Source organism: Zingiber officinale, chromosome 4B (genome assembly GCF_018446385.1).
Source record: "Zingiber officinale cultivar Zhangliang chromosome 4B, Zo_v1.1, whole genome shotgun sequence".
NCBI classification, from domain to species: Eukaryota; Viridiplantae; Streptophyta; class Magnoliopsida; order Zingiberales; family Zingiberaceae; genus Zingiber; species Zingiber officinale.
In genome coordinates this window covers 63,634,696-63,660,369 of record NC_055993.1, presented here as the reverse complement: position 1 = coordinate 63,660,369, position 25,674 = coordinate 63,634,696, and the positions used below count along the sequence as shown (strand labels likewise).

Genomic DNA, 25,674 nt, shown 5'->3' with positions numbered 1-25,674 from the left:
GATCGTCCGCTATGATCCATCTATTCTTCCTAAATTTACAATAACGATTAATGAAAAAATTTTATTAGGGTCGAACCAGTCATTTTTAGAATTATCAATTTAAAAGTTTGGATTCTTGGATCATTAAAAAAAAGCGAAGAAAAGCTCTAAACCACTTAAAATGGGAGTGTATTAGCTCCATATATATATATATATATATAAAATCTAAGTACTATCCGACTAATTTAGAGAAGTAACTGGATCCTATAAAAATTGATTTGATTGAGGGCACTATCAATCACCCCATGTCTGCTAAAAAAGCACTCCATGTCTACTAAAAAAAGTTGTTTAGTCCTTGCTTTCAAGAGAGAAAAATTTATTCGCAAATTGTCGTTTATTCACCCCTTCAATGATTCTACCAGAAAAAGGGCAACGGTGAGGGAGTTATTGCGATTGAGGGAGATGGGCAGCTAGGTTGGTGGTGGATGGGCAGTAGGATTGCAACTTGATAAGTCTGGGTGGCTGGCATCCACGACAAGGATGGCGTAAGGTTGGAAGGGAAGGCCAACAGTGGGAACTATCAGCTCAAGCGAAGCCAGTGTACTATGGCATAGCACCTTGGAGGCATTTGGTTGCTGGGGAAGCCGCCGATCACCTTTGTCCATTGGGGCAACTAGTAATGTTGCTCGACAACGCCCCCGTTCAGAAGAACAAGATACAGCTCCTTCGAGAGACACCCATTATGCAGAAAGTAGGAAAAATATTGGTAAATAAAGGTAATAAAAAAGAAGTATTAAAATAATATCAACATGAATGGGGAAAAAAGGAAGAATGAAAAATTATCAGAGATAAATGGTAATGAAATTGGTGAGATCTACAGGAATTTATTAAATAATAATTTTCCTTGAACATGACAAATAACAGGAGACATGAAAACTAAAGTCACAAAATAAATACACTATAATAAACAAACGTTCCCATAATATGATCTTACAACTCCACCTTTAAATAGGAGTCAAACCTCACGTCTCAACGCTTTGGTGTTCAATTGAAGCTTTTCAGCACTCAGAAATTTCTTGTACCATTTAGCAGACAGTTTTGCAGTTCTTCTTTGTGTTTGGAAGTCAACATGATAAAGCCCAAAGTTCAGCGTATAACCAAATACCCACTCAAAGTTATCAAGAAGAGTCCAACAGAAGTAGCCTCTTACATCAGCTCCTTGTCTGCATAATGAGGCACATGATTAGCCAAAATTTCCCTTGATGTGAGAAGGCCACGTATATAATTTGTGAATGGATAAATCTTGTTTACATATATGCCATGAAGACATGATAAAACCGAAAACTTATGGCCTAAAATTGATTTACTTGTGGCGATCATTTGAAGTAGCAGCATTTTCTCCAATTGTTTTAGATAATACTTGTTTCCCACTTTGCTGATAGTTATAACTTGAACTCAATGGTTACCTTATGGCAGAGGATAAATAGTCAAGGTAAGAGCTGATATATTTGACCCTCTCTGTGTCATTTAGCAATTCCTCCTTAGATAAACCTTGGCTCTGTTGCGCATAACCTGGCAAGAGCAAAAGCACATATAAATCCATTGTGATCATATGCTGATGCAATAGTAGTAGTTCTAAATTTATTACCATTCTCAGTGATGTATGTAGGTACGTTTTTATATCTTTCCATGATATACAGCACCATTTTTTCAATTCCATAAGGTACTGAATTAAATGTTGCCAAGCCAGTCTGCAAGATCAAATGAAGTAGGACATGCCCATTTTTGAAGTTTTATTTAGTAATTTCCACAAGCGGGAAAAAAAGATTGTCATTGAACACCCAAAGTTTCCGCATATAACTTTTATTAGATTTATTCTGTTCGTATTTGATTGAGAAATCCAAGCTGAATCGATATAAGTTCATACCTCATCACCGATTAGCTTACCATCTTTACTCTCAGTTGTAATTACCAATGCATCCCTGCCATAGCCATCCAAGTTGCATGAAGAGAGCATGCAATCCTTGACATAGTTGCTTGCATAGTGGTTGATCCCAATAAAGTCCAGTTTGTTGTGCAATAGAAATTTCTTTTCTTCCAAGGTGAAAGGGGGTAATCTTGAACCAAGGATTTCAAGCATTTGCTGGGGATAAGCACCGCGCAATATTGGGTCTAGAATCCTGCAAACACAATTAACAGTGACAGAACTATCACTACTAAAATGGCAATGTAGTTTTTAAATCGTGACAGAATTTTCTATACATGTTAGGTGCATACGATCTGTAAAAGAGAAAGATTAGTTAATTTTACCACAAACTGTCACAGATTCAAGTTCCAACTTTTTTTCAAGTTTCAAAGTTATTGATTATGCCAAGGCTCTCCTTGATAGAGCGTGAAAACTCATTTATTCATTCTAAATGCAATGCCTACGTGTTTTGAAGAAGAAACAAATACCATGGAGCTTCAAATGCTAATGCCCGTTCAGCTGCTAAACAATCAGCTGTTGAATTTGTCAATGGCTCAAACCACTTTGAAGTGACAACAATTCCAATAGAACCACCTTGTTTAACCTTCAAAAGATTTCAAAAAAAAAAATCGTGAAAAAGAAAAAAACATCTCAGAACATGAAGATAGCAATACTAACTCCTGATTGTTTAAGAAATGTTGATGATTAAATTTGTCACCTGATATTTTTTCCTATAAATATCAACTGCAATTGCGTGAGATAAGATTACATTGCGGGCTGCTATATATGGTTCTCTTTCAGAATCTCCGCTTTGGCAATTTCCATATGGCTCTGAACAACGACTTGGGGGATACCTTCCAATCTGGTAAGCGAATTTCAAAAAAAGGTTTGGTTCATTGAATGTGATCCAAAACTTCACTCTATCTCCAAATTCCCTGAAACATACTTCTGCAAAATATCTAAAATCTTCCCTGAAAAAATGTCAAGAGTAAAACAAGTGAAGGACAAGGCTAATCCAAGATGAGTTTGCAGCATGCGAGGGTGTTGTAAGATAAAACATACTGTATATGTGAACTCAACCATGAGCCATATCGATCTTCAAGTTCTTGAGGTATATCAAAATGGTTGAGTGTCACAAATGGTTGTATTCCTGTTCATTGATCAGATAGGCATTCAGTCTTTGTTTGATAATCAAAGGTATTCAGTTTCTAATTTAAAAGAATCATGCAATATTTAGTCATGTGAGAACACATAAGTTTACCTTTCAGCAAAACAGCATCAATAAGCCTATTGTAGAATTCTATTCCAACAGGATTGACATCCCCAAATTGACCTCCTATCAGAAAGGGAAAAATTCATAAATCATATTTAAGTCTTCAATAGAAGCACCGAATTTCTAAGCTCACTTGGAAGAACTCTTGACCATGATATTGAGAATCTATATGAGTTAATCCCGAGTTCGTGCATTAATTCGATATCTTCCTGCTCAATAAAATCAAACATTTGGAAGTGAAGAACAAGTCTTAGTTAAAGAGTAATTATGTCCCACTAATGATACCATACAAGGTGCAATGGATTACCATGTAGCGATGATAGTGGTCATCAGCAATATCACCATTTCTCCCATCTTTAATTTTTCCTGTTAAAGAAGTCGATAATTTTCAGTAGAAGTTTATGATAACAACCATATACTTAACAAACTAACAGGTTTTGGAAAGTTCATACACATGAAGAGCAAGGATTTTTGAGCTGAAATCTAGCTGACATTGTATGGTTACCTGGTATGTGACTTAAGACATCCCAATTGTTCAGACTTTTATTACCTTCTAAATATGCACCTTCAATCTGAAAACACTATGAAAGAACAGTTAAGTAACTGAGAATCATAATTTGATCGCCTTTAGAATAAATCTTAAGAGGTTTAGAATCTCATGTGGAATTGGAGTTTCAAATTTCAACCAAAACTATAGCATTTTGGTATCATGTTGTGTTGACACTTGACACTCGAGGGAACTCTCCCAAGAGTGTGTCAAGATAAATACAAATAAGTCTTATTTTTATAATCATTATCCACTTTAGCTAAATTTGCTTCTAAATATATGTCTATAGCAATTTAAAAATATTTAAATTTCCATAGCAATAAGTTACAAAAAATTATAAATATTTCAACTACTAATTCCACCTTGCTAATTCTAAAATGAGAGTCGTGCATAGGAGCAAGGTTTAAAATATCATTCATGTTGGAGTTTTGGTCTTCGTCAAAAACAATATAGTTTTGACACTATATTGAATATACCAAGCATGCTGAGAAGAACTTAAATAGATTCTACTCCTTTAATATCTTTCACTTAGTTTATTTATTTTTTAAATAAACTATAGCAATTAGATTAGCAATTGAATTAAAATTGTATTCATTGTAACCTTGGCACACCTCAACATGAGTTAAAGTGTATAGAGATGAAGAAGTTAAATGGGTTTTACACATAATTTTGTACTTTTAACAACACTATATCAATTAGGTAAGGGCAACCTAGTGCACGAAGCTCTCGCCAATACGTGGTCTCAAGGAAAGGTCTATTGTACACAACTTATCCTACATTGCAAGAGGCTATTTCCGTGACTCGAACCCGTAACCTCCAAGGTCACACACTGTTCCAAGACTCCCCCTTCACTATATCAATTAAATAGTTGAATTAAAAATACTTTGTACTCACTTTTACTTCATTGCATGTCAGAACCAATTTATATAAAATTTAGTCCAATGTTCTTCCACTTAATTTGTTTACTTTCATAAAAATACAGCAATTAGAAATTAGTAAATTAATTGAATTAGAATTTTAGCGAAATAAGTTACTAAAATCTGCTGAAACTTGCAAACGGTGCCTGAGTGTAACTATTTTCAATGTTCAAGAGCATATTGGCCTGAACTCCGCATGAAAGATCACTCGAATCACTTAGTAACATATTTTAATAATTTAGCAGAACATTATAATTGGATCATGTCACTCAGCATGACATAAGATTTCAAAGCATGACCTTAATTATTCTAGCATAAACTTGTAGAAGATGAAATTGACATTGAGTACATATTTTCCTAATTGATTCAAAAGAAACTTTCCTTAATACAATTAGTGTGTGTTATATATTTTAAGCCTTTGTTGCACCATTTGATCATGTGAAATGCCACAAAACTATAAGAATTTTAGAGGACTAAGTGAACTAGATGGATGGATGGATGATTGTTCCAATTATTGAGATGACTAGTATTTTTGATACTACTAGTGTTATATTTAAGAAAAAAAATTCCATCTAAAATTAAGTAATTAACCAAATTAATTTATTATTTAATAGGATGATCAAATTGATTAATGGGACCAAATCAATTTGATATATGATTTAAAATTTTCGTTTACAATAAATTTATTAACCAAATTAATAAATTATTTGGTAGGATGATCAAATTGTTTAATAGGGACCAAATTAATTTGATATAATTATAATTATAATTATGAAATAAATAAATAAATTTATTTATGAATTTTTTAAATAATTTTTATTAAGAAATTTTTTAGGTTAATGGATAATTCTATTACGCTTGACTAAATCAACCTTAAATTTTAATTAAAGGTCATTGTTCCTCCTCTTACCGTGGTGCGCAACACACACATGCCGCATCTGCTGAACCGACCGCCTACCTTCCTCCTGTGCACCACTGCTAGCCTTCCCACTGCTCCGATAGTACCTCTTCTCCCTAACGCTTCCACCGGTCATCATCCTATCCAAACAACCCGCACACCACCGGCCGAGAAGTCCAGCCGCACCACCAAGCACTACTCTAAAGTAGCACCACCAGTCAATCGCTCCCTATCGTGTCCTCATCACTATGCCTTTCTTACTGCCACCCATCCTATCTGTCTACGCAAGCTCACTACTGCATCGCATTCGCGAGTCTGCATCCCCGCTGTCATCAACATCGTCCTGTCCCAAATGCGACCCTCACTACTGCTTGGCCTCAACCCGTTCCACACCCGAGATCTCTCCAGAGGTTGGCCTTTCACATCCCACCACCGTGAGTTGCCACAACCAATCAAGGAACCGTCCACAAAGATCTTTAAGTTACATATAAGAACTTGAGAATTATTTTACAACTTTTATTTTAGTGAAACAGATAGCGAACCAAAATTCAATATTTTACGACAGCGATAGCAGAAAACCCAAAGTTTTTACATCCTATCTATCATAGCAAAAAGATTTTAGCTTGTCTGATGTCAACTATTGCTATATAACAATCATTTAGTTCAGGAGGTAATATCTCGGATGAAAGATAATCTAATTTGTCTCAGGACTCTTTAGAAACACCATCTATGACAAGATAGAAGATTTTGATACTGACAAAACTACCACTACAGGAACATGAAATGAAAGTGAGTAAACAATGTCACTTTCTAAAGTAAAAAGAGTAAAAAGATAAGTGGGCTACTTATGATTCCCCTATACCCTAAATGGATCTGAAGATTTGAGGTATGCGTTAACTGGTGATGGAATCTAATTAATTCTATTGACCGGTGGCTGAGTCAACTGATGAAATATGTAGTTAACCAAAATCCCAAAGTAATGGTAAATTGAGGTTTGTGGTTGACTAGTGTTGAATCCTAATCAATTAATGAATCAGTCAACTAGGGTAGTCAATTGGGTCTGTCGAGCCAACGAACAAAATGGTTAATGGTTGAGTCAATTGGAAAGTCTACTATTAGGAAGTTGACTAATGGCATTAGTTGACTGTTAGTAAGTTTTCAATCGATTGATAGCTCACATGGAAAGTAGAAAAGAATCATTATTGCATGATAATAGTTAGATCGCAAGGACCAATCGATTAATGTGATAGACTAATCAACTGCTAGATGGCAGACAATCTTAAAAGAAAGTATTGGAAGGCTACAAAAGGAGGCTCAATGGAGGCTTTGACGGCGGGAGAAATAAAGTTAGTTAAACTCTATTAGAAACATTGTATTCTCTGAGCTTTTCCTCCTTTGTAATCTTTGTTTTTGTGCATACAAGTTTCTCCACCTCCGATAGCTAATCGAGAAGAAGAAAGTATAGTAGCTTTCCAAGTTTGATGCACCGACAGATCATAGGCCGTGGAATAGAGGCCTAGGGGATATCGAACCACATTAAATAAATGTGCTAGCGGTTATAGTAAGCTTGCATGTATGTTTTGTTTATTTCCATTGTGCTAATTGTGTGTAACCTTGCTAGCTCGATAGATTAAATTATACTTTTAAGTAATGATACCAATTCAACCCCTCTAGCTAGGCAATCCAATCCCCAACAACTCATGGTGAAGTCATCATCGATGTTGATGCAGGAAGTGTGCAATCCACCGACATCTCAGAATCAGCTTGAAGTGGGCTAACATCACCTATGTTCCTCAACATGCCTCCCACAATTGAAAGTCAAACCTCTAGCTCTATGACGCACCAACACACAAGATGATGAGAAGTCTAAAGGACTGCAAGCCATAGCACAGGATCAACACTGACTTTATCATGTCGTAGAGTGTCAATTTCTCCCCAAACATCTCCTTCACGGCACTCTCTCCATGGCAATCATAGTAGAGGATATCCCTTCCGTTGCAGCTACAATCGCAATTATAGAAGACACTACAATGGAAATTAGGAGAGAACAAGGATGATATAAAAGACAGGGACGAGACAAGGGAGGCATTGGCTAGCAGTGGCATAGGTAAGGGGGTGTGAGGGTGTGCGGAAGCACCCCCTTGCTCCTAGAAATGCGCTCCACCTGTAGGCTACAATTCGAGGGGCGAGGTCACGAGGAAGAAGAGGAGCTTGAGCTGCACCGTCCGTCATCCGACATCGGCGCGTCTCAAACTTGTAGTCGTTGTAGCCAAAAGCAACAAAAGAGTCTATCGATCTCGTCTCGTAGAAGAAGATGACGCTTCTGCTTTTTTTTTGTTTTTATTATATAAAATGACACGCGTGTTTAAGACTTTAAGTTAGGGAGGAAATGAAAAAATGACAAGACTTTAAGTTAGGGAGGAAATAAAAATAAGAGAAATGATATTCATCTAGAAAATTCTTAAGGATAGACACATAAATGATGGGACCCACAAAAAGTGAAATGGTAGGTCCCATCTTTATGTGTCTATCCTTAAGAATTTTCTAGATGAATTTTCTAGATGAATATCATAGCTCTAAAAATAATTAATAACCTAATTCAGATTTCAGATATCAACATTTGCTCGTCGACTACCGCCTGCCGTAGTGTTGTCTACTGGAGTGTCGTCCATCTTTGCCTGCCTGCCTTCCTACCTAGTGCCCACTCGCCTACGACCCGCTTGGCAGTGGTCGGTGCCCACCCCAAGCGGCCAAGCCTGAAGCGCAGAAGCAGTGAAGCCCCCAACCTCGCCCCGTAGCCCGCCCCCAAGATGTTGTGCAGCTGCTAGCGGCCAACCTGTGCTCTATAGCATCTACTGACCGACAACTGCCGACTGCTACTGTAGCCTATGTTGCTGCTACCAGCCACCTTGCTGCCACAGCACATCAGCACGCTGCCACCGCCCGCCGACCTTGCCCCTTCCTTGGAGTTGGAAGATATTGATTTGTCACTAATTTTATTTTATTGTTTGTTTATGACTTTTTTACACATAATACATATTATGTTTATTTATTTTACACATTATTCTTGTTAGAATATTGTAACATAATAACTAGGGGCATTATTGTAATTATGTTGTATATTCTTCTCTATATAAGTCAATAACTCCGTGATGTCTAATACACGATTTTCTCTTAACATAGTATCAGAGCCAGGTTCAAAGAAAACCCTAATTTCCTGCGCTGCTGCTCTGTTACGTTTTCTCTTCTCCACCTCCTCCCTGACAGCACCCTCTTCGTATTCGCTAACGATCGCACGATCGTCCTCAACGTGACCCGCAAGCGCGCGATCCACAGGCTGACTCTCATCCCTGACGGCCAAGGAAGCTATCCCGCCTCAAGCTCCTCTGTTATCCGACGACAGCGACATCTCCGACGACTCTAAGGAAGGTGACGACCTCATCTTAGGGTTCTTCTGACTGAGGCGACAACGTCTCCTCAGTGTTCCCTTCCGGCGAAGTAGTTCTGCTCTGGCGTGGTGGATTTCCCTCATCTCTCGATCCTTGTTGAAGAGTGTCGGCTTCAATCTAGGGTTTCGTTGCGGCAATGGTTCTGCTCTCTGAAGGCTTCCCGCGAACGTGGTTTCTAACAAAGGAATCCGGTTGTTCTTCCCTCTTCTCTAGCTGTTCTTTCTTCCTCTCCGTCCCTACATTCGCAGATTTCCTTGCCGACGTGGTTGCTAACGCAGGGTGAGGAGGCCGACAGAGCAGTGAGCATCTTCTTCTCAATTCCATTCGGTCGTTTCATCTTCATCTCCAACAAGCTCTTCTCTGAGTGCATCACTGATGCTGTTGTGGACTTTCTGCCAACGTGGTTGCGGAAGCAGGGAGTTTTCACCAGAGAAGGAGACAATCGACTACCTCTTCATCTTCTCCTTCGATGTTCTTCACAGTTCTTTCCAAACTAATCAATGGCTACATCCGACATCCCAAAGTCAGATACCTCAATCTTTACCAACCACATCACTGCACCCCTCTCTTCCGAGCAATTGGATGATAAAAATTATGTCTCTTGGGCATCTCACATTGAGCTTTGGCTTGTTGGACAGGGTTATAAGACACATCTCACTCAAACTAAAGAAGATGTTCAAATCGCCGATCGTCCTCTATGGAAGAAGGTTGACGCTCAGTTGTGTTGTATTATCCGAGCCACCATCCATCCATCCATCTCTTAGGAATGTCGTCCGTACTCACAAAACCTGCAAAGCCGTTTTGGACACAAGCTTAACAATTTTTTACAAACACCTCTCGGCGACTCTATCAAGATTGTGAAGATCTCATGGACATCCTCAGTGCCCATTAAATTAAGGATTCAATGTCAACTTATCTGGGTTCGGTCTCTAGCCTTCTTTGTGACTTCAATGAACTATTACTATCTGCGGCCAATCCTGTTGAAGAGCTTGAAAATCGGAAGAAATTTTTTATGTCCCTGGCTTTATATAGTCTACCCACATATTATTCTCATGTTCGTGATCAAATCCTGGGCAGCCCCACAGAAGCTACCATGGACAATACCTGGGCAACTCTCCTCCGAGTCCCAGCCAAGATCTTGATGATGCCTCCTTCCGTTCCTGTTGACTCGTTAGCTTTGGTCTCTCGACACAACAACAGACCTCCGTCTCGCAGGGTGGCAAAGGTCGTCCTTGGTGTGATCATTGCCACGACCCGGGCCACACGATTGATAAGTACTGGGGTTTGCATGGTCGACCTCCTCGCGTTGCTCAAATCGTTCAGAATTCTATTGCTTCTTCAGCTTCCACTTCATAGTTAACACCGGATCCGACCCCACAACCTTCCTATAATAACTTTCTGAAATGGTTTGAGGATCGTCAGGCTTCTGATTCCACTGCTACTGTTGCATATGCTGGTAAATCCTTTACTGGCATATCTTGCTCTTCAGGTGGGTTTTTTATTCTGGGGCTACTAATCATATCACTAATAATAAATCTCTATTTTCTTCTCTCACTACTTCTGGTTATTTACCAATTGTCACCATGGCCAATGGTTCCCAAACTAAGTCTAAGGGTATTGGTATTGTTCATCCTTCTCCGTCTCTTTCCATTCATAATGTTCTTTATGTTCCCAGAGCTCCCTTTAATTTATTGTCAATAAGTCAACTTACTCGATCTCTTGATTGTGTTTTTTCTTTTACTAAAATGTCTATTTCCTTACAGGACCGGAGTACGGGGAGGATGATTAGCTTCGGATGTAAGTCTCATGGACTTTATCGGCTTCAACAACCCTCTCTTGTTGGTTCGGCAGCAGCATCTCCACTTCTTATTCATACTCAGTTGGGACATCCAGGTCTTGATAAGTTGAAACAATTACATCCTAGTCTTTCTCACTTAGAGTCTTTGTCTTGTGAGTCATGTCAATTAGGTAAGCATGTTCGTAGTTCTTTTTCTCCTCGCATTGTGAGTCGGGCTACGTCCCCTTTGCTTTGGTTCATTCTGATGTTTGGAGTCCAAGTCGTGTTTCTTCTACATTGGGATCACGATATTTTGTTACTTTTATAGACGATTTTTCCCGTTATACATGGTTCTATCTGATGAAGGAACGTTCAGAATTGTTTTCTATTTTCAATCTTTTTTTCATGAAATCAAAACCCAGTTTGGTATTTCTCTTCAAACTTTGCAAAGTGATAATGCACGCAAGTATCTTTCTATTCAGTTTCGTTCCTTCTTGGCATCTCATGGTGTACTGCATCACACGTCTTGCCCTCATACCTCTCAACAGAATGAGGTTGCAGAACACAAGAATCGTCATCTTCTTGAGACCACTCGGACTCTTCTTCTCTATTCTCATGTTCCTCATCAGTTTTAGAGTGATGTTGTACTTACTGCGTATTATCTTATCAATCGCATGCTTTCCTCCACTCTCTATGGTAAAATACCTTATCATATCCTCTACCCTCATCATCTTCTTCATCCTTTACCACCTCGGGTCTTTGGTTCTATATGTTTTGCTCATGATCTTGATCCTAGCATTGATAAACTCTCTCCTTGGTCTCATAAGTGTGTTTTCCTTGGGTACCCACGATCTCAGAAAGGGTACAAGTGTTGTTCCCCTATTCTTCGTCGGTACTTCATCTCTGCTGATGTCATATTCTTTGATTTGATTTTATTGTTTTGGCCTCCTGCTTCCTAGTCCAAGGTTTCTCCCTCTCCACCTGCATCGGTGACTATCTTTTGTCCTCCGGAGGTGCCTCTATCATCCCCAGTCTCGTCTCCTTTGCAGGTTTATTAATGTCGTCCTCGTCCTGCTTTGCCGCCGACCGACACTGACACTGTCGTGGACACATCTTTGGAACGTCCACATCTTTGGAACCAAGTCCTTCGCCATTTCCTCCGATCTCATCTCCTGACTCTAATATTCCTATTGCACTTCGAAAGGGTATGCGTTCCACTCGTAATCTTTCTCCTCACTATGTTTCTTTGAGTTATTATCGTCTTTCTCCTTCCTATTATTATTGTCATTCTTCCTTGTCATCTGTTTCTCTTCCTAAGACTACAGGTGATGTCTTTGCCCATCCAGGATGGAAACAGGCTATGCTCGATGAAATTTATGCTTTACAAAGTAGTGGGACCGTTCCTCTACCACCTGGGAAGTCAGTTGTTGGTTGTTGATGGGTGTATACGGTGAAGGTTGGTCCAGACGGTATGGTTGACAAACTTAAGGTGCATCTTGTCGCTAAAGGCTATACTCAGATCTTCATATTGGATTATGCGGATACTTTTTTTCCTGTTGCCAAGATGCCTTTTGTACGCCTATTCCTGTCAATTGCTGCGATTCACCATTGGCCTCTTTATCAGTTGGACATCAAAAATGCATTCTTACATGGTGATCTGCTTGAGGAAGTCTACATGGAACAACCTCCGTGTTTTGTTGCTCAGGGGGAGTCTTCTGGTCTTGTATGTGTTAGTTAGAGCCCTAGAGCCAATCATTTGATGATTGTATGGACTCATTGTATCATATTCTTGTATATTAATAAAGACATTTGGATTTTGGTTATCATACTTACTTGTATTGGTGCCAAATAAACTAAGTATAATAATGTCCTTGAGTAGATGGTTCTCACCTATATCAATCAGTTAGTTGAACCGATAGTGAGATGATATAGGGAACACTACTCTTAATCATTCCTAGTCGAGTATTAACATTTAGGGACAATGTTAATGCAATAAAACTAGCATGTAGGTCAACTCGATGACTTGATCTCACAAGTCATGGATATATAGATATCAAGTTGACATATGGGTATGCATTGGAGAATGTATACTGAATGACCCGCCATGAGAAAGTATCATGGATCGTTATATGAGTGTCATATACTTTCTCATGTGGCTATTAGTATGACTACTAGTCCTTAGACCTGAAGTCACCATGGATCCCTACATAAGGAGTTATGTACTTTGGTTTCGTCAAACGTCACCCGTAACTGGGTGGACTATAAAGGCGATTACTGGGTATATAACAAATTATGCAGAGGGATGTGAGTGATGTAGATGAGATCTATCCCTCCTATATGACGGGAGAGACAACGGTATTCTTGATAGAGTGAGACCACGAAGTGCATGGCCATGCCCAAATGAGTCAATATGGGATATTGAGCTCATTTGATTTAGTGAGTCTACTTGGAGTTCAAGATTTAGATTGGTCAGAGGATGACACGGTCTATGCCTCACATTGATCAATCTAGATGTCTAGGATAGAAGGACACTTGTCATATATTGTAAGGAGTCACAATTAGTAGTCACAAGGTGATGTCGGATCTCGATATTCTTGTAACTTGGGTAGTAATGATGTGTTGCTAGATACCGCTCATTACTTATGCTCCTAAATGGGTTTAGGGCATTGCCAACGTTACAAGAACCTATAGGGTCACACACTTAGGACAATTAGATGGAGATTAGGTTCATATGATGAACCAAGAGGATTAGATTCATTTGATGAATCAAATTGGATTAAGAGTAATGCTAATTGAGCTAACTTGAGTTCGACTCAAGTTGATTCATGTGTTCAATGAGTCTAATTTAGATTTTGACTCATTGAATCAATTTAATTAAATGAATTAGATTCATTATATTAAGTTGGCTTGAATCAAATGGTTGGATTCGATCAACCATGGAAGAGATTTGGTCAAGTTTGACTTGACTTGAGAGGAAGATTAAAAGTCAAGTTAGACTTGAGTTTATGCCACCTCATTGGTGAGTTGGCATTGAAGTGGACCAATGATGTTACTCCACATCATCATGGGTGCCACCTCATGGAAGTTACAAAGTCATTTTCTTAATAACTTCACATTAATTGCATTTAATGGGGAGTTACACATGAAGATAGTGGCCGGCCACTTTTGGTTTGAATGTGAATTCATTTTTCCATTCAAGTGTGTATCTTCTTCCTTCTTCCTCTCAAGCTCTCCCTCTCCTCCTCAACTTGGCCGAACCATACATAGGTGCTAGCACACCTTTTGTGTGGTTTTCTCCACCTACATGTTCGTGTGGATACTTCTATCTTGATACTCTCGAGATCCGGCGTTTTGGACGAGCGGGAATTTTGCGAGGGCACGCTTCAAAGGTAAAAGCTCTCAACACATAGATCTAGGAGTAGATCTAAAGTTTTTTTGAAACTCGTACTCGTAATTTACGTTCAGTTTTTCCTTGCACGGATCTACGGCTTTGGGTGATTCGGGGTTTCCGCGACGCGAAAAGCGATTTTCGCGGCCCGAAAAACCCAACAGTGGTATCAGAGCCACGTGCAAGGCTTGTACGAGTTTAATTTTTGGTTTTATGAAAACTAAACATTCTGTGATTTTCTGTAAAAATTTAGTTTTTTATGTTTTATGGGTAATTTTTCCGTAGAAGCGAAGCACAAGTATCTCGGCACTTGTAGGCTTCGGCTACCGGGAAGTTTTTCCTTAAACGGCTTCATTTTGCCCCAAATCCGTTTGGGACAGCGGGCTTGGGTGCCATTAGATCGCAAAGGAGCAACTCACGATGGTTAGATCGTGGGTAGGGGTACTGCCCCTAACCTGAGGATTTGCTCCATGATTGCACCGAAATCGCTAAAAACGAACTCCGGGAAGATTTTTCCGAAGCGGCAATGTCTCGACCAAATCGTTTTGGGACAGCGAGTTTGGCTGTTGGATCGCAAAGGAACTCTCGCGATGGTTAGATCGCGGGTAGGCGCGCTGCCCCTGGCCCCGCAAGCCCGAAAACCGCTAAACAGGACCGCCGGGAAATTTTACTCGTAAAAATTGTAAAAATTATTTTTAAAATTATAGAAAATTATGAAAATATATAATTTTGAATTATTATTAATTTTGTGATAGTCATAGCCCAAAAACCCAATATGATTGGATTGTGTTGTAATTCATAATACGGCCTGCATGCCGTTATGTGTTTGCGCGTGTTGTATGTTTTTATTTTTCCGCGACCTGCGCGTCGTGCCTTTCTCATATATTCTGGTTGTAAATTAGATTTAGACTCGAATGTAACTCGAGTTTCAAATTGTAATGTACAAATTGGAGCGGTGGAGGGTCCACACGAGACGGAGTTCCGAGGCGGGCACGAGCAACACAAGGTGGTCAAAGGGAGGAGCTTGGAGAAGCTGTTGACCCTAGGTTGACCATTCGATCTTCTCATTGGCTTGAGAAGATCATAGTGGGCCATGACTAAATCACAAATAGATTAATTAGTTAATTGCTTATGTATATGATACATGTTTAATAAGTAATTAATTAATTAATTAGTGCCTTACGATTAGATTAGATCTAAGTCGTGCACATGATGCACCCTTGCGATTAGATTAGATCTAAGTCGTGCACAAGATGCATCCTTTTCGATTAGATTAGATCTCGATCGAACCAACTCTAAATGCCTAACTGTGATACCTATCACTACCTCGATCACATGTATTGTTGAATCTGCCAAAGCAGAGCAATACATATTATCTTGGTAGGGTACGGAGGGACAATCTTGGTCCCGCCTATCAACGCATGGGTGAATACAAACTCAATTAGATTGAGTATTCCTAGTTGCTCGGTTAGATCGAGTCAACTATAGGCATTCTTCCAACGGTTGGAAAAGATAGTCAAAATCACATCTATATTAACTCTCGGGCGTATTAGCCAAAGCTAACTCGAGTTTTAATATAAATGCGGATATTGATTTTATAAACAAGAGTTGCATAGAGATGTAATTGGTAATCGTTACCTACCGATCATACTAAGCCTTGGGCGTATTAGCCAAAGTTAACTCAAGGGTTAGTATGATGTGGATCTTGTCCCACAAGAATTATAGAATTCAGTGGGAGCATCATTTAATTAAAGGCCTAATTAAATGATTTTAAAAGAATATGATATTTATTTCTGCTTTTATTTTGTTGTACCATGACGTCAAATTCGAACACCTTCTCCCTGCGATCTGTCCTTGAGAAGGACAAGCTCAACGGAGCAAACTTCCTGGACTGGTACAGGAACCTGAGAATAGTTCTCACTCAGGAACGTAAGCTGTACGTTCTGGAGCAGCCCATTCCGGAGGCTCCTCTTGCCAATGCCCCGCGAGCTGACAAAGATGCTTACAAGAAGCATCAAGATGACGCATTAGATGTGTCATGTCTAATGCTCGCGACCATGAACTCTGAGCTTCAGAAGCAACACGAGTTGATGGGCGCTTATGATATGGTTGAGCATCTTCGCCAACTATATCAGGGACAAGCGAGGCATGAGAGATTTGAGATCTCTAAGGCACTGTTTCAGTGCAAGATGTCAAACGGGGCTCCCGTAGGTCCTTATGTACTCAAGATGATTGGGTACATAGAGAACCTACAAAGACTGGGGTTCCCACTTGGCCAAGAGCTGGCCACTGACTTAATCTTGCAATCCTTGCCGGATAGCTATAGTCAATTCGTTCTGAACTATAACATGAACGAGATTGACAAGCCACTGTCCGAGCTCCTTAGTATGTTACGAACTGTTGAGGTTAACCTTAAGAAGGTTAAGCCCATTCTGATGGTCCAGAAGCATAGGGGCAAAGGCAAGCCCAAAGGCAAGGGAAAGTCCCAAGCCAAGGGCAAAGGCAAGGCACTGAAGCCTAAAGGAGGGGTCGCCAAGAATGCTACCTGCTTCCACTGCGGTAAGACCGGGTACTGGAAGAGGAACTGCAAGGTATACTTGGAGGATCTTAAGAAGAAGCGAAGTGAGACTTCCACTTCAGGTATATATGTTATAGAAGTCAATCTATCTATTTCTACATCATGGGTATTAGATACTGGATGTGCTTCTCACATTTGTACTGATGTGCAGGCGCTGAGAAATAGCAGGGCATTGACAAAGGGCGAGGTGGACCTACGAGTAGGCAATGGAGCACGGGTTGCTGCTATTGCTGTAGGGACTTACTGTTTATATCTGCCCTCTGGGCTTGTATTAGAATTAGATGAATGTTGTTATGTGTCTGCTTTGACTAAGAACATTGTATCAGTTTCTTGTTTAGACAAGAAAGGTTTCTCGTTTACAATAAAGAACAAATGTTGTTCCGTCTATTTAAACGATATGTTCTATTGTAGTGCACCTCTGATAAACGGACTCTACATTCTAGATCTTGAGAGCCCTATTTATAATATAAATACCAAGAAGTTCAAGTCAAATGACATGAACCAAACTTATCTCTGGCACTGTCGCTTAGGTCATATAAATGACAAGCGCTTATCCCAGCTCCATAAGAATGGTTTGCTGGACTCATTTGATTTTGAATCATATGAGATATGCGAGTCATGCCTACGAGGCAAGATGACCAAGACTCCCTTTAGTGGGCACAGCGAGAGAGCGACTGATTTGTCAGGACTCATACATAGTGATGTATGTGGCCCTTTCAATGTCATTGCTAGAGTTATAGATACTTCATCACATTTACTGATGACTTCAGTAGATATGGTTATGTGTACTTGATGACACATAAGTCCGAATCCTTTGAAAAGTTCAAAGAATTCAAGAATGAAGTACAGAACCAGCTTGGCAAGAGTATTAAAATACTTCGATCAGATCGAGGTGGTGAATACTTAAGCCATGAGTTTCGTGACTATTTAGCTGAGTGTGGGATTCTATCCCAACTCACTCCTCCTGGAACACCACAGTGGAATGGTATATCCGAAAGGAGGAATCGTACCCTATTAGATATGGTACAATCTATGATGAGTCACACTGATCTTCCGATATACCTTTGGGACTATGCTCTAGACACGGCAGCTTTTATACTCAACCGAGTTCCATCCAAGGCCGTGATAAAGACACCGTATAGGATATGGACTGGGAGAGATGCCCAGGTGTCTTTCATGAGGATTTAGGGTTGTAAGGCTTACGTTCGACGTCAAGTCTCAGATAAATTATGACCCAAATCCGACAAGTGCTATTTCATCGGATATCCCAAGGAAACTAAGGGATATTACTTCTACATTCCCAGTCAGCACAAGGTAGTTGTGGCAAAGACTGGGGTCTTTCTAGAAAGGGACTTTGTTTCTAGAAAGACTAGTGGGAGCGCGTTCGATCTTGAAGAAGTTCAAGATGCGAACAATAGCACTGATGCCTCGATGGAAATTGAACTGGAACCACAAAGTGTTGTGGATGATGTTGTTCCACAAGGAGTTGAGGAACAACAACCGGTTCAAGTAGACATACCTCTTCGCAGGTCTGATAGGGTACGTCGTCAGCCTGAGAGATATTCATTTCTCTTGTCTGACCATGATGACGTTATGCTCATAGAGGATGAGCCTACCACCTATCAGGAAGCTGTGATGAGACCAGATTCCGAGAAATGGCTAGAGGCCATGAGTTCCGAAATGGAATCCATGTACACCAACCAAGTTTGGACTTTAAGAGATAAAACCCTAAATCCACCTGAAGGGATAAAACCCATAGGGTGTAAGTGGGTCTTTAAGAGAAAGACTGACATGGATGGACTTATTTATAAGGGTCGCTTGGTAGCTAAAGGTTTCAAGCAGATTCATGGTATTGACTATGATGAGACCTTTTCTCCAGTAGCGATGTTTAAGTCCATTCGGATCATGCTTGCTATTGCAGCCTACCATGACTATGAGATATGGCAGATGGATGTCAAAACTGTAAAATACCGGAAAATAGGCGAAAATTAATAAGGAAATTTTCCGGAATTTTTGGAAATTTTTCGGGAATTTTTCGGAGCTCGTATGGACGAGTTAACGGGGACAAAAACGGGGCCCGGAAAAGCCTGTTTTGGCTACCCCATTTAAATGAGGAAAAGTTGAAATTTTTTTCTCATTTCTTTTCCTTTATTTAATTTTCCTTTTCCTTCATTTTTTCGCCGTTTCCTGTGCTTCTTCTCCCCGAAACCGCTCGCGCCTCTCCTCGCCCTAACCTCCTCTGCGCCGGTACCAGCCGCCTCCTCCTCTTCTCCGAGGTGAAGCCTTTTTCCCTCTGCCCCTTTCCAGCGCCGCCGACCCGAGTAGCACCGCCGCAAACCGAGCCCTAGCCTCTCCGATCTCCTCTTTGCGCCAGCCGTGCCCTAGATCCATCACCGGCCTTCTCCACGCTGAGCTCTGCACAGAGCCACCGCTAACCTAGCACCGCCGCCTTCTTTTGCCGACTCTGCCGATCCCTTGCCGCTGCCCTCTCTGGACCGAAGCAGCGTCGGCCACCGAGACTCCCTCTCTTCTCCTCTGGTCCGACGAGCCACCGTCGGACACCTTTGCTCTCGGCCCCATCGCGGTGATCAGTAGCCACTGGACGTCGACGCGCAGAGATTACACCGTGCCCTAGTCCTCCATCTTGCTGGCACCCGAGTACCACTGCCGGTGTTCTCCCGTGCCTGAGCTTCATCTCCTCTTCAGAGTAAGGTTGTTCGGATGAGGTAACGACAAGTGATTCCAGCAGTGATTCGGCAGTGTAATTTAAGGTTTCCAGCAGCAATCAACCCTTGTTGGCAGTAACAAACCTTCAGTGGATCAGTGATTCCTGCTGTGAATTTAGGTAAGGTGTAGATGGTATAATTTTTACTGAGTTTGGGTTTAATTTGATTAATGAAGGTGTTGGAATTGTGATTTAGGTTTATCGGTTTGGGAGATTTGCAATTTAATCTTGCTCCGACTGTTGATTTACAGTAGCAACGTTTCCAACCAGATTTGGACAAGTTGTAGAGGTAAGTTTGTATATATACTAGATTTCATTCTAGTTGTGGACTTGCTAGGGTGCCCTAATTCTATTTAATCGTGATATGTGGCTTGAGTGGATTTGGGTTTTACCCTAATTTAGCCTTAAGGATTTTATTTAGCTATACATTTGAGTTAGCTAAATAAATTATGTTTATATTGGTTATATAGGACCTTGACGCGAGACGAGTATCTCGGAGTCAGATTGGACCTTTCTATTTTCGGAGGCGGGTACTTTTGACTTTTTGTCTTTGATATGCTTAGTAATGAAATTAACATATTGCATCAATTGTGTTTCTTATCTGTTTCGGTTAATCACTACCCAAATCTTGGTACGTACTTGATTGATTGATTGATTTGCATCTCATGTATATTTTACCTGTTTATACATGCTTATAGGGGGTAGTGATATACCATGTTTCACCATGTTCAGGACCTAGGTTTTATACCTTCTGTATACCTTTGGATTGTTTTGGATTCGTTGACCTATGATGCATTTTTCTATATATATGGATTAGGTCAGGATGTTTATATGGTTATTGCCATGCATCATTTGCATGATTGCATGCTGTGCGATAGTCCGCTCCATTATTGTTGAGCACATCGCCAGTTACATGGATCTGCACACACCACCACTCATGGGTTAGTGGTCGATTCAGGATGAGTGTGTTGCAGCAGGGACTCTGTTAGGCACCGTTGGTCCGCTCATGGGTAGTGTGACACAACGTGTTATCCGGCAGGGATTCCTCCCCGTCATTGTGTACCGGGAGTTGAGAGCATTACGCTCCCCATTTATGATTTGGGGTAGGAGGATAGGTGTACTCCGACAGCATCCCGTCCACTCGGTCACTCATCAGGAGTAGTGACGACAGAGTGCACGGTTGTCACAGCCCTACCCACTCGGCCTCACTTTTGTATGAGATGATCGACTGGCGTCAGGGGTGACCAGGACGCATCATTGGCATCATATGCATGATGCATTTATTGCTTGTGTTTGTGGTTGCTGCATTTATATGCTGCATATTGTTTGGATACCTATGTTTGACATGCATACAGGATTCCTATACCACTCGGACTGTTTGACCTTATACTCAGGACCTGGTTAGTACAGATTCTCTCCTGTTTACTTGGATGCATTTTATCTTTCTTATATCAGGATGATTAGTGCTAGTGTTGTTTCTTTACTTTGCATATCAATTGTACTGAGTGTTGGACTCACCCGCCTCCATTGTTGTTATTTTCGGGTTGATGCTGTCAGGAGAGTTCGATCGCTCGTCCCCACTGCACGTAGTGTTACTCCTCTGCTGGTTTTTGAGTTGTTGTTTCATTCTAGCTTTTCGCTATCAGACTTTGTGTTAGTTTTGTTTGGACTTACATATGGATATTGTATGGAATCTTTTCGTTGGATGGACTTTTAGTATGATTTGGATTTACTCTACTACATGCCCAGAAGAGGTAAGAAAAATCGGATTTGGGCTTCTGAGTGTAGTTGAGTAGGGTTGATTTCGAGAGTATTACTATGTTGTTTATTTTTATTAACTGCGTAGAGGTTGAATACATATATAAACTGCGTGGAGATTGATTTTTATTTATTGTTGTTATTCCCCTGTGGCTGAGGTATTTGTGAGATGTAGAAAGTTTCGATTGTCCAAGGAGCTGCCGAAATTTTCTCGGACGGGGACTCCTCAGGGCGTGACAATTTAGTGGTATCGAGCAGTTTACGATCTTTTGTTTCGTATTTTGGATGTTTGGGATAACCTGATACCAATTTATTTACTTGGTATCAGAGCGCCAAGTTTGGCGTTACTTGTTGGATTTTTGTATTTTGGATTTTTGAGATTTATCTGATACCAATTTATTTGGTATCAGAGCGGGTTATGATACCTGCTTTTGGTGTTCTGGAGATTTATCGGATATCTGTTGTTGGTATTCTGGATATTTGGGTTAGCCAGGTTTGCGAGTCAAACTGGGCATTTTCGGATTTTCGATATGGTTATGTTTCGGATTTTCGTTTCGGATTTATATGGATTTCCGTCGATTTTCTCGTTCAGAATTTTGAAGTCAGAAGTTGGGGACTGGACAGCGATGGAACATCTCCAGACGGCTAATAGGTATGATGGTTATTTTATGATGGTTAGGACATCTAGTAGCACTTTATCTTTATTACCTGTCTGGTTGTTGTAGCCATATTACATGTGATGGGTTAGCCACTGATCTTGGTCGACCCTAATATAGATCAAGGATTATAGTCTCTGGTGATTTTTCATATCATACCATCAGTAGTTTTAGCTTCTGTTACTACTATTAGGAGATGGAGGCACATATCAGCCTCTGCTATTGTTAGATGGGTAATGGATGATACCTATATATTCCTGTGGACTTAGCTAGTAGAGTTTTTATACTCGTATCTTTTGGATATTAGGGTATCCGATACGATGAAAATTGGTCATTGGAGAGTTATCATGTTTGATCATTGTTGAGAATGATTTGAGGTTGAGGGATATTGGAAGATCAGATATTATGATGTTGATTTCTTATGGTTTATGAGAGTAAATGTTATGTGGTTGTCTGATGATCAAATACTAGATTTTTGTTTTGATGATCTATTAGTGGATAACTATTTTGATGATCTAATATTTGGGTTGTCATTGATGGTGACATAGTGAGTGTCATTTATGATATTCACAGGTTTGATGATTATGGTTGGTGATCAGATTATAAATTGGGGTGCTGGAGAGTTTTACGGTTGAATGTGCCTATGAGATTTTAATAAACCTGGTTGGTTATGGATAGTTAACAGGATGATATATAAAAAAAAAAATGATATATGCTTCCTCTGATATGGGACTATGTGGATAAATAAAGATTGATGTTTTGAATGCTAACTTGCCCTCATGGGGAGTAGAGACTGCTTCATCTGATATTATGTGGGCTGATATTTTTGAGGATGAAAATGAGAGTGTCTTGATGTTCCTAAATATTGACTTTTTCTTTTGGGTTGTACACATTTATACATATAATATTATGTGGTTGGATATACCTTAGTTGCTTGTGGAGAATTAAGGTATTCTTGATTAGTTCGTAGATAAATGATTTAGTTTTGTTGGGTGATCAGTAGAGGATTGCCATATTCTATTTTTAGAGGTTCGAACCTTTAGTTTATTCGTGCTTAGTTATGTATCTAGAGCACATTTGAGTACATGTTTTGTACTGACGTGGAAAGGATTGATTTAGCCATATATCATTGTCGGCTTGGATATGTTATAAAGGATCGATGTATCCTATTCCATGAAGACTTTGACCGTGGACTGTATATACCTGGTGGGATAACTTAGAGGGTGCATTGGGATATATGACCCCGCTGGTGTAAGGAAGTGTAGAGCTAATTGCTTAACACTTATGGGATACAATCGTTACTTGTGTATACTGGGAGAGTACATTTGGATTTATGATGATAAAATTTTTTTTTTCCCATTAGATATAGTCTTGGTAGTCTATGATATTGACTTGCAATGTTATACCATGGTGTGTATATCTTTCTTGTTCCGATACCAGTTCCTTTGAACCTAGAGCAGGGTTGTTACTGGATGATTATGCTGCTTTATTTTGGGTTGCTTTTGATTGATGTATTCATGCTTGATACATATGCATGAATTTTGTTTAGATATACCGGTAACCCATGAGTGTTGGTAGCATAAGGTTGGTCTCTTTGATTGAGCTGGTGTGCTGATTTTGCATGTCTATGCTACATGTATATTATGATTGTTATGTGTTGTAGGAGTCATGTGGTAGACTGTCCATTTGCAAGTAGTATATGTATCCATGTTCTGATATGGTTTGGAAGTTCCTTGTGGATCATAGATATGTAGTTCGGTGTATGTATCTGGAGGTATTATTGAAGATATCTTGTTGATTAAATCCGAGATGTAGTATAAGTACATCGGTGGTGTTTTGATGGAGGCATTTTGTCGATTTAATCTGAGTTGTGATATGTACATATGTGTTTGGTGTGGTATCTGAGGTAACTTTTTGATTATGTTTGATTTGTGAGTGCACCTGAGTTTAGTATGTTTTATTGGAAGCATATGTCGGTTATACGATATGTTATGTGAGTGCTGTTTGAGGTGTATTGTTGATTTTACCTATGTTGATTTTGCACACGTGTTCGGTATGTATTGTTGGATGTATCATACTGAATATACCTGAGTTGTGAGTATGTTTGGTGTATAATAATTGGAGGATTTTGTTGATCATACATATGTTGTGTGAGCATGTGTGCTAGGTGTATACATTGGTAGCAGTATGATGATTTTACTTATATTGAATGCAGAATGTGAAGTGACTGCATTATGTCATTTGTTGTATTAACCCATCAATTAATTTTCCTATCAGTGGATGACCCACTAGGATGCTGATAGAGTTGATGATGGATTTGATTAGTTACTAGGTTGTTATATCCTAGGCTAACCACAACGAATTGTGGTAGAGAGATCTTGTACAGTCTCTAGCTGGATAGTTAGGTGCCTTGGGGTACTTAGGTATTGTTTTGTGGTGGAGCGTTGCTCCCACATATCACGGATTGCTGGTAGCGGAGCATTGCTCCTATATTTATTGCAGATACATATTTCAGATTATTTGTGGTGGAGTGTTGCTCCCACATATTGAGGATTTCTTGTGGTAGAGCGTTGCTCCCACATATGTGGTGTTTCCTGTGATGGAGCGTTGCTCTCACCCTGGAGGATTTATTCTTTGGTGATTTATGTTATTGATGATCAGATTTTTCGATTTATTATTGAAGATCTTATGGATAGGAATGTCTGTGATACGGACATTATGTGTATTGGTTTTTGCCATATAGGCTTACAGTGCCTTAGATGTTTTCAGGGACTCGATGATCCTGGTATGTCGAGGATGTTTGGATAGGTGTCCATTATCTTTGTGGACGATGTTGTGATCTATTACGGATCCGAGGTGAGTCACGTACACTACCTTTGCATAGATCTAGAGATGATTCGACGAGAACATCTATATGTGATTATCAGTAGTGCTGGTTTGGATTGTCTTTTATTATGATGTTTGGGACACACGGTCACCAGTAGGAGTGTACCGTGGTTCTACAGGAGATAGAGGTTGTTACCGTTGGGAGCAGCCGAAATCAGTGTAGGAGATCCGCAGTCTTTTGTGACTCGCAGGATATTACAGACCTTTCGTCGAGGGTTTCTTCCGCATAGCTATGCTACTTTGACGCGTGACCATGAAAGGAGTGAAGTTTACTTGGACTGAGGATTGCAAGACCAGCTTCTAGGAGCTGAAGCGGAGACTAGTGTCGACTTTGATTTTTGGTTTTTACCTTCGGAAGAGGACGAATTTGTCCTCTATACCAACGCGTCCCTATAGGGTATGGGTGCTGTTCTGAGGTAGCACGGTAGAGCGTTCTTATATGCTTATCGATAGTTGATGGAGCATGAGAAGAAATACCCAGTTCATGATCTAAAGTTGGCCGCTATTATTTTTGCCCTAAGGATTTGGCGGCATTACCTGTATAATATTACATTGGGATTCTCACTGACCATCAGAGTCTCAAATATTTGTTCACTCAGAAGGAACTTAATCTTCGACTGAGGAGATAGATGGAATTTCTGAAGGATTATGATTGTACCATTAGCTATCACCTGGGAAAAACTAATGTGGTTGCCAATGCACTTAGCTAGAGGTCCAGAGGGACTTTAGCTTGCCACCGAGTTGTGGTCACAGATTTGATTCAGGATTTCTCTGAGTTAGATATTGAGGAGCAGGGACAGACAGAGCAGGGTATTCTTGTTACGATGGTTGCTCAGTCGTCGATCAGGAAGAGAATCCGAGAGACCCAGTTGTTGAG

General features: G+C 40.1%; 1 protein-coding gene and 1 long non-coding RNA gene across 3 annotated transcripts in view; one reads left to right on the top strand and one right to left on the bottom strand.

The window, feature by feature from the left end:
* Positions 1 to 843: 843 nt before the first annotated feature.
* The window catches only part of LOC121975091 (beta-glucosidase 16-like), a 42,603-nt gene continuing 17,772 nt past the window's right edge, over positions 844 to 25,674 (bottom strand). The window contains exons 2-12 of one of the 2 annotated variants that reach the window (XM_042526490.1): positions 3,724 to 3,799; positions 3,526 to 3,584; positions 3,352 to 3,427; positions 3,207 to 3,281; positions 3,008 to 3,095; positions 2,664 to 2,916; positions 2,434 to 2,549; positions 1,907 to 2,159; positions 1,628 to 1,730; positions 1,446 to 1,551; positions 844 to 1,202 (exon numbers count right to left, since the gene is read on the bottom strand). In XM_042526490.1, coding sequence (XP_042382424.1) covers positions 995 to 1,202; positions 1,446 to 1,551; positions 1,628 to 1,730; positions 1,907 to 2,159; positions 2,434 to 2,549; positions 2,664 to 2,916; positions 3,008 to 3,095; positions 3,207 to 3,281; positions 3,352 to 3,427; positions 3,526 to 3,584; positions 3,724 to 3,799 — 1,413 coding nt within the window. In that variant the 3' untranslated portion in view covers positions 844 to 994. The remainder of the gene's footprint in view (positions 1,203 to 1,445; positions 1,552 to 1,627; positions 1,731 to 1,906; positions 2,160 to 2,433; positions 2,550 to 2,663; positions 2,917 to 3,007; positions 3,096 to 3,206; positions 3,282 to 3,351; positions 3,428 to 3,525; positions 3,585 to 3,723; positions 3,800 to 25,674) is intronic. The other variant, XM_042526491.1, reaches the window with a different exon arrangement.
* LOC121975093 lies at positions 18,980 to 20,024 on the top strand. Its single transcript, XR_006110257.1, has 3 exons — positions 18,980 to 19,617; positions 19,694 to 19,786; positions 19,968 to 20,024. It is a non-coding gene; the product is annotated as an uncharacterized LOC121975093 (long non-coding RNA).